This window comes from Trematomus bernacchii, unplaced genomic scaffold, assembly GCF_902827165.1.
Source record: "Trematomus bernacchii unplaced genomic scaffold, fTreBer1.1, whole genome shotgun sequence".
In the NCBI taxonomy this organism is placed as follows: Eukaryota; Metazoa; Chordata; class Actinopteri; order Perciformes; family Nototheniidae; genus Trematomus; species Trematomus bernacchii.
In genome coordinates this window covers 1,457,697-1,467,500 of record NW_022988066.1, presented here as the reverse complement: position 1 = coordinate 1,467,500, position 9,804 = coordinate 1,457,697, and the positions used below count along the sequence as shown (strand labels likewise).

The following is a 9,804-nucleotide window of genomic DNA, read 5'->3' as shown; positions in this document are numbered from 1 at the left end:
GCATTGTTTTTTATATATGTCAAACTCATAATCTCAGCAGGATTAATCAGTGCAGTCTATTCAAATCAATCCACACTTAAAATGCATTAGCGCACACTGATTATGTAACTTTAATTAAAAAACATGAATGTAAATAAAACACTAGTTTCAGGTTTAGCTTTGCATCACGAAATCAATGGAAGAAATGTGGCTGCTTAATTGTGCCTAAAACACCGGTAACTCTAAATTACAGAAAGCAATTGAATGCCTTCTTCTCTAATATCCTGCTATGTCTTTGTTAAAGCTGCAGGAGCATCCCTCCCCAGAGCCATCAGTTGAGCTCTGTCCCCGCCTGTGTCACCTGGTGAAGGGGGAGAACGGCTACGGCTTCAACCTGCACAGCGACAAGAAGAAGGGGGGACAGTTTGTGCGCTCAGTGGACCCCGGATCAGCTGCTGAGAGCGCGGACATCAGACCTGGAGACAGAATAGTGGAGGTACGACCAAAGAAAGTCAAGATCAAGCGGGCCCTTTTCCCCTCAGTCAGAGTTTATATGCAGAACGATGCATCTGATGGGAAAAACATTACCGCCGCAACCCATATTAATCAGGTCTGCACACTGATTTGAGGTGTGCGTGGATTAGAGCAGATTAGCTGCACCCATGCTTAGTGGGCGGAAGAAAGAGGAGGAAAAGAAGAAAAGGAAACAAGGGATAATCTTGAATGGAGGTGTAGAAGAGGGCATTGTGTTTCTGTGTCTTTCCGTGTGAACATGTCTGCATGTGGATTACTTTCAGATATGCAGAGTGACATATTTATTTCCATTTCCTTCTCTACAAGGCGTAGAGTCAAAGGTGTGAAGAGGAAATGTGGATGCAGGAAGGGAATTGATGCAAATAAACTCACTTCTACTGAAATCACAGATTATGTTTTTGTTTTGTGAGGCATACTGTAACTACTGCTTGTGTTATGGCTACTTCCTAATCCCTGCCCTGTCTCCTTTCTGTCTCATTAGGTCTCTCTGTGTATGCAACTTTCCCTTTGTTTTCCCTTCACTGTTTCTGCCTACTTTGACGTCTTCTTTTTCTTCGTCTCAGGTGAACGGAATGAACATATCCACCTTGAGACACTCAGAGGTGGTGGCACTCATTAGAGAAGGAGGGGGGGAAGTGCGCTTCCTAGTGGTTGACCAGGAGACGTACGATTTCTTCCAAATAATTAGAATCACACCCACTGTCAGCCATGTCAAAGGTTAATTGTACACACACACACACACACACACATTCACATCCTTTACTCTCATGACCAAAAGTCTTACATGTTACTGTTCTCTCTCTCTCACAGAGGTCTATCTGGAGGAATCGGTCACAGAAAGCAGCCCGCCCACCCCCTCTCCGACCACTGAACTCCCCGCCACAGAACCACCAATAATAAACGTCACACTGACAGACTCCCCGATCACAAAAACGTCTCCAAATTCCAGGACCAATGGGAGTTTAGCATCCCATTCCTCCAGAAGTTCCACCACCCAATCAGAGATCAGCAGCTCGGACATGAGCATCCAGGTGAGAGAGGAAACAAAAGAGTCAGATTGTTAGAAAAGTGCTCGCAATAGAGTATCAGCCAAGTGTGTCTTCCTCTCTGATCCCAAACCGAGAAGAGGTCACTTCATTGTCCCACCTGTCTCCTTAAGGTCAAGATTGGGATGAGGATAATAGAAACAGGGATTGATTAATCTCTGATAAGTTTAGGATTGTAACATACAGCGTATGGAATTAATGGCCAAATATTAGCTTTTACCAAATAACTGGGTAAGGCTTACATTACATTATATTACATTTGGCTGAATCAAAAGCGACTTACAATAAGTGCAAAAACCATAAGATTCAAAATCCTTACAACAAAGAAAGTGCAGATATATTCACGTCAAGCAAGTCATAACATAGTAAGTGCTGGTGAATTAGTTTCAAGGCGTGAATTAACTTCTTTAGGTGCTTTTTCTTTCTTTTCTTTTTACATACTTAGTGCTTAGCACAGGCTGGTTAAAGGGAGTGAGGAGTCAGCAGTCAATGATGGTATAAAACAGTCAATAATATTTGTATTATTATTGTAAATCACTGCAACCATGAGTCCTTAAAATATTGGACTGATGGGTCCAGCAGAATGTGAGATTAGTGCCGTACATACACGCTGGTGAAGTGGCTGTGTGAAACATGTACTTCGTATAATAATAATAAATGTCATTTCTATAGTGCTTTTCATAGACTCAAAGTACTTTTGTGTGTGTTGCAGGTCCACGATGAGGACGACAGGCGTGTTTCGGATCCTTTCATGGAGAGCGGCCTGCGTCTGAGTCCCACAGCTGCTGAGGCAAAAAAAAAGGCCCTCAACAGTCGCAACAAGAAGAGAGCACCTGCTATGAACTGGAGTAAGAAGCAAGAGATCTTCAGTAGCTTCTGATGCCCGAACACAAGGAGAGAAGAGACAAGATGAACTGCATGGAGGAACAATGTTGGGGTACTTAACTGTTCAAATTGTAATGAACTGCACCTTGATCTTGAAGAGGCAGTAAAAGAAAGCGTAATATGAAAAATAAAGAAATATTTATAGAGATATTGTGCTTAAATATTTTGCTCTGTGTACAACTACATAGTAAAATAGCATATAGAAATCTCTAGATGCTTATTTTACAGTATATTTCAGGATAAAGACATGTTCTATGATTGTGTCGGAGATCCTATGATACACTGCATTAAACACTCATGATAGGTAAACTCATCACTACTAATGTACCAGGTCAGAACACAGTGTTTCTCTTCATTAAATCATATTCATATCATAGCCATAGCAACTAAAACAGCCTCTGTGCACTCGGTCTGAGATTTCTGTAGATACGCTTTTCTTTCTTTGAAGTAATGGTTTTGTGTCTTTTCAGTTTGTAATGTGCAAATTACATCTGAGTCCCGGTGTAGTTATTATCACGTTTAGTTTTTTCAATTTGATGTAGGATATCAATTTCAAATGTAAATACAGAGGAAATGGTAGAGGCTATTTATGAAATGTATGATGTTGGATCACCTCAGTGCTTATCTTCAATGTTCGAGTGATTTCTGTAAAGGAATATATTTGAAGACGGATGGTTGACTATAGAACTGTAGACCCTCTGATCTGTCATTGTAGCTTTTTGAGGATTTTTCTCTCAAATGTGCTTGTTTGAATGTGAAATTAACGTTCAGAATAAATGCATAAAAGACACAGTAAAACGTTGGTTATCAATATGTAAAATACGCTTTTAAATGTGGGTAAAGTTAGTTTTAAGTTGGACACCTGATAGACACTCCTTTCTCATTCATTTTCACAGACGGTTTGCAGTCAGAGAACGGATAGCTCATAATCCACACAGGGACACCGCTTAGGGACACAAAAAACAACCAACGTTATTTTGAATGCCTCCGTGCTAACTTGCCCCTTTTAGTGAAAATGATGCAAGAAATATTAGAATAAATGTGTCTTATGTGGCACATCTCTTGATACCGGGTGACTTGATTTTATGAAAATATTTTGATAAAATATCTCTTAAATTGTTTTAATAGTCTGTTTTTAAAGTGACCAAGTCATTCCTAAAACCTACATTGGACAATTAAGGGACACCTTCTTTGTGTCTCTCTTTTTTAAAATGAATATTGTTATAAGATAGATAGATAGATAGATAGATAGATAGATAGATAGATACATGGATGGATGGACGGACGGACGGACGGACGGACGGACGAGTGGATAGATAGATAGATAGATGGATGGATGGATGGATGGACGGACGGACGGACGGACGGACGGAAGGACGGGTGGATAGATAGATAGATAGATAGATAGATAGATAGATGGATGGACGGATGGACGGACGGACGGACGGACGGACGGACAGATAGATAGATAGATGGATGGATAGATAGATAGATAGATAGATAGATAGATAGATAGATAGATAGATAGATAGATAGATAGATAGATAGATAGATAGATAGATAGATAGATAGAAATGTTTGCGTTGCAGCAGCATACAAAACAAGGCAATGTACATAAGAAAGATGAAGACACTAGAAATACACAGTCCAAAATATTTCTGAAATAGAAATAAAATAGCATTAAAAAGTTACAAAAATATATACATGTGGAAAATATACATTTCCAGTAGCAAATATAATGTAGGATATTATTGTGCAAGAAATTGATTATTCAATATTAAATAACAATTCTGCAGTATCTTTGTCGGAAAGTCTAATAATTAAATAGCTTCCATGTAATGTTACCGAATGACTATGGACAAGAAGAACACACATCTTTTGCATTCAAATGTGCTTTGTTAACTTTGTTTTGGTTTTTAGACAGAGAAAGTCTGCAATAAAATCTCCAAACTATCAAATAATCAGAACATTACAGTGAGTTGTCATTCACATAGTCAGCCCATCTGTTTGAAAAGGAGAAGGACAGGTTGGTGACTAACCTGATTATTATGTTTCCAAGGAATGGTGCTCTTTCATTCTGGTCAACAGGATGTGTGCTTCTGTTTGCAAGCGACCTGCACATATACAAATGATGAACTTCAAATCAGATCTAGCAGTCTAAAGCCCTAAAGGAGCACCATTTAGCAAAAACTCTCCCTTTCCCAAACTGCAACAGAACATCCATTGGGACATAAAGGCAAAATAGGGACAGCTTCAGAACAGGAAAAGCCTGTTCATATCAGTTTATAGGCTACACCAGTTTTGAAACAGGGACATTAACAATAAAGGCATGTAGATGTTATCTTAAACACCTGTGTCCTGTTTTTAATCTCTTTAAATAATGCCTGCTTTCAAAGAACGTCACATCAGATGCATATTTTTCTGTCACTAAACACCCATCTCTTTTACAGTGTATGTGAAGGCATTGCTTTATACAATTACCTGAATAAAGGGGAGGTTTAGTGATATATTATGATGGAGCAAGTGAGAGAAAAACAAGTGTTAACGCAGGGGTTTCCCCTGAACTCTCTCTGCCTCAGCTCCACCCCGAGCCTCAGGGTCCACAAGTTGTGTGGTATGGATGACAGATTGATGTGAGCTGTAATAGAAGCATGTCATTATGTTGCTGGATGAATCAGATCTGTGGATCCTGGGACATTTCTGACAGGCATTGTGTATGTGGTCTATTAATAGCTGCAGAGTAATTATTGGAAAGGAATACATGTTCCTGAAAAGAGGGCCTGAATGCACATACTAAAATAGTAACATGTCACAGAGAAGTTTCTCAGCTGCTGAACAGACAGCTACGGAAGCCCTGCAGGGAGGCAAGTGGGAAGAACCGCCTCGAACCTGTGGTCCCCCTACATTCATGTCTGATGTGTCATATTTTATTATTTTATACATTTTTTTCGTGAGGTCACTCACAGGGACCATGAACTTTGAACACCAGAGTCTAATAAACTCATCGATTAATAATGTTCGGAGTGCCACATTTATTGAAAATCCAACTCAAGATATTCCTGGGATGTTGGGCTTACTCAATGATTTTTCTATCAGACTTTTTCGCCAATTAAAGGTGCATGGGGTATGTAATTTATTTCAGAAACACTTTTTGTTAAATTCCATGGAATGCTCTTAACATCCCGATAGCAATGAATACATGAAATGCTTTGACAATAAATACATAAAAAAATGCTCATCTGTGGAAGCCGTGGCGCTGTAAAAAGTACGACCAATCATCTGAGCCGGCCCGGCTAAAATAACTGGATGGCCTACCTGCCTGTCAGCCTTCCATTTCGTGCACAAACTTATCTCGTGCCCTCATTGGTCATGTGCGCGTTCGTGTGTGTTGGAGGAGGGGCTCTGTAAGGAAGTCTGAAGGAAGAAGCAGATTTTTTCCGGTTGTGTACTTTCAAATTCTAGCGCACTCGAGCTGGTTTCTCCAAAATGACCTACCCCACCTTTAAGTGTTTTTTTTTTGGGTCAAAATACATTTTCTAAGTTGTTGTAATACTAATTTTAGCCACAAGAGGGCATTCTTGTTTTCTTTAAGGCAAGATTATTTCTTTACCCACTCAAAACACAAAGTACATGAAGTTTTTTCACTTGTAATTAGAAGCTAATAAATGCAGAAAATAAGACTGACTTAGAAAATGGATGACCAAAAAAAGAAAATGTTTTCACTTACTCTTATGGCCTCCGTATGAAAAACGAAATGAAAATCAAGAAGCCGCTATAACAGCTTCTTGATTTTCTTCTTTTCACCCATGATATAGTTGGTGGGGAAATGTGCTGTGCTTCAGGGTACTGTTGTTGGACTAAGAAAACACTCGAGACATCTTGTGTTAATTCAGTTAACCAGTGGCTTAATATTAAAGGTCACCTATTATGTAAAAAAGAGAATATATGTGTCCCCTCTGTGTTAAGAGATTATTTTGGGTTGTGTGACCATTAGCCAATAACCATCCAAGGTAACATATTACCCACTTTATCCCCTGAATCTCCTCCAACAACACCGTTTTTTTAAACAGATCATCTCGCAGAGGAGCGTGGCCATAGAATCAGTACTTTTGAAACAAGGCTGAAACAGAGGGGTATATTGCAGGGTACAATGCATAATCTGTTTGGTATTTCGAGCCAAACACATCAGACATGTTTTGTATATATCTGAGACCTATCATATATTGTTGCATTTAAAAGTGTGCCAATATGAGGTGGCTGAATTACAAGGCATGATATTAATTCATTTGAATGTTAGGACAGCATTATGTGTTTAAAGTTATGAATATAGTAGTATGTCTCTTTAGCAGATGTGCAAGAGCCTCTTGTCAAAAGCCTCTCTGAATGAAATGATGGATTCCCATGACTGGACATGAGGTAGCTGTCAGCTCAGTTTTATGAGAAAACATAGTTAAATCATGCAGTATTAACAAATGCAGACATATGTGATATTTTTTAGATATACAACATCTGATCTTACACACAAGAACCCATACAACACCAAGTGGAAACCACTGGAATATTAAACTGTGTAATTTGAGGTTTGAGTTAATTCATGGGGGTTTCTACCCGTGGGAAACAAGTATAGCTTTACATTTAAGGCCTGGCCCTTTTCAATACACCCCAACCCTTGTTTTTCTCACAAAAGACACCAGACTGGCAGCTCTTATCTCCGGCCTTCGGCATGCATGACATGGTTTATTTAAAAAAATCCAGAGGCTCTACACACATTACCTATAAATCATATAAAAGAACTTGAAGCATTTTATTTCTATTCCCACCTTCAAGAAAGGGAACATGACTGGTGGAAGTAGCTCACAGAAAACGATACGTACCAAAGTATGTCTGCCAACTTGAAACAATATCATGCTCTTTATTATATCAACAGAATTTAGAGAGAAGAAAATCCCTCCCTTTTTCTTTGTTCCCATCATTTTTGCATGTATTTAAACACGTCACCTCCTTCTTTCCTTCCAACTCCTTGCATTTATGAACCCGTCACTGAAGCAGGCGACTACAGTACAGCAGAAGGAAATGTGCACTTAGTCTTCAGATATAGTTTGTGATACTAGAAAAATATTGGTTATACAAATAGAAAAAAAAAGCTTAAATTAAATAATCCAAAACCAAATGTATTGTATAACTTTTGAACAAGGAGAATGTGGAATAAGTATTACACTTCAGATTGTCGCATATTTGAAATGATTAATGATTGAATTGATTGGTGGTCACAGTTCAGGTCAAATCAGTTGCCAACGTTGGATTGTTCCGAAGTGTCTACACGCTGGAAACAACAGAATATGAAGGGGGAAAAAAAAGATCCCTGTAGTACATTTTGCTGGCAAAGTCATATCCCATAATTAATCTGAAAAGCCCTTCATTGCCTTTACAATTACATCATCATGATGCACTAAAATATTGAAACAGCAGCTCTACTTTATTGTATTTCTTTAATTTCAGTGGCTATTGCTCTTTGGCAGTTTCCTAGCTCTACAATTGTTTAAGATTATTGTGCTCTCCTCTTGTGAATTGAGGTGGTGTGTTGGTGTGTAAAGGGCAATCATATTACTCGTAAATACGTCAAACACACATCCACACACACACACACACAGAGACACACACACTGTGGAAACAGACAGAGCATGCGTACCAAGTAGACTGGGGGACTCTTCCCAAACAAAACCTAATACGCACCCCTACTGTGCACACAACATATGAACGCCATCTAACTATCCAAAACATGCTCATCATAGGCCAAAATAAGGAACTCATGCGCGCCAACTCATGCGGGATCTCACACACACATGCAGGATCTCACACACGTACACACCTCAGCAATATGGCAAAGTTAGTCATTGTAAAAGTGCGGATTAGTCCCAGTTTCACAGAGTTTTTATTTGCCATTTAGTATTGGAATATTTTTGCCAGTCAAAGACACTTAATTTCACAGTGCAACACAGTATGACAAACGCTGACATTAGGGTCACAACATATCGTATGGGTGAGGTTAAAAAAAAGTCCATACAAAAAAGGTGAAATAAAATTAAAAAAAAGTGCAAAAACAACTTAACAGTCACTGAAAATAGCATTAAGTAAATTTTTCTTTTTTTTTGCGTTAATTGTGCGAATTTAAGTCCACTATAGAAACAAAAATTATCAGTAGCAGCAAAAATAATAAAAATAATAATATGGACAATTTTTAAAACATTATAAAGATCACAATGCCAATCACTGTTTTACTTAAGATATCAATATGGCATCAAACGGATATCAATACGAATGTAGACATTAACATGTAGACACACACTCTTGCACACACACGCACATATACACACACACACACACACACAGACACAAACAAACACAAAAACACTTGGTCACAGTTAACAGGTGCCAAGGACATTGCGGGTGGGAGTCAAGTTTTAGCTCGGTACCTTATCAAAAACAATATATATTTCACACACTGTTAACACAGAATGCTAAAGTGAGGATTTACAAACTGAACATGCACACGCACACGCACACACACACACAAAACCTCAAAGAGGACGACTAAGGATGTGATTTCTGTCTAGGTTTTCCTCCCCTCTGGTGAGAAAACAAATGTGTTAGCCCTAATCCTCCCTTCCTAGAGGAATGGTTTCTGTCAAGCCATGAAGGTAAGACACTTTTTTTCTCCTTCCCTCTTTCTTCCTCTCTTCTGATCAGGTAGAAAATGTGACAGGAATATGTCTGATAGATGGATAGCTCTGTGAAGCAGCACTGGTCAAAATGAACGGCAGGAAACATAGACGGCGGAGAGCGGGATTATCTTACAGCTAAGTAGAATTCATTGACTAAGGATGAAGGAATTCATATCGAAGCCTAGTCCCCCCCCGGAAAGGAAAGATTATCACCTAGAAAACGAACAGAGTTTAGACCCCTGTCTGTCCCCAACTACATGTAGTAGGTCTCAAAAAAGTCTAAGTTAGAGTGCCACCCACAGTCAGTTCCATGTACTGCATGTGCAAGTGTATGTGTGCGAGTCTGTGTTGGTCTGTCGGTCAAACTATCGGTTACTCTCGAGTTAAAATCTCAACTGTCCCTGTCCTCCCGGTAGAAGACTTTTCTGAGACTCTGTTTCCCTGCCATGTTACTGATTCCCCTCCCTCTCTCTCCGCTGCTCTACCTCCCTTCTTTATCCCAACTTGTCTATCCCTCCGTCTCTCCTACATGTCCGTCTCTCTGTCCCTCTCTATTCTGTCCCTAGCGGTTAGTTTTTCTGTGTCGGGTCCCTGCCTAGTTAATCTAGAGGTGTCCCGGTTTCCCACCCTCCCACCCG

At 39.4% G+C, this 9,804-nt stretch overlaps 1 protein-coding gene across 1 annotated transcript in view; it reads left to right on the top strand.

Moving 5' to 3' along the window:
• The window catches only part of LOC117474661 (Na(+)/H(+) exchange regulatory cofactor NHE-RF2), a 12,251-nt gene extending 8,765 nt beyond the window's left edge, over positions 1-3,486 (top strand). The window contains exons 3-6 of the mRNA XM_034120615.1: positions 284-475; positions 1,077-1,230; positions 1,324-1,544; positions 2,272-3,486. Coding sequence (XP_033976506.1) covers positions 284-475; positions 1,077-1,230; positions 1,324-1,544; positions 2,272-2,439 — 735 coding nt within the window. The 3' untranslated portion in view covers positions 2,440-3,486. The remainder of the gene's footprint in view (positions 1-283; positions 476-1,076; positions 1,231-1,323; positions 1,545-2,271) is intronic.
• The last annotated feature ends 6,318 nt before the right edge of the window (positions 3,487-9,804 follow it).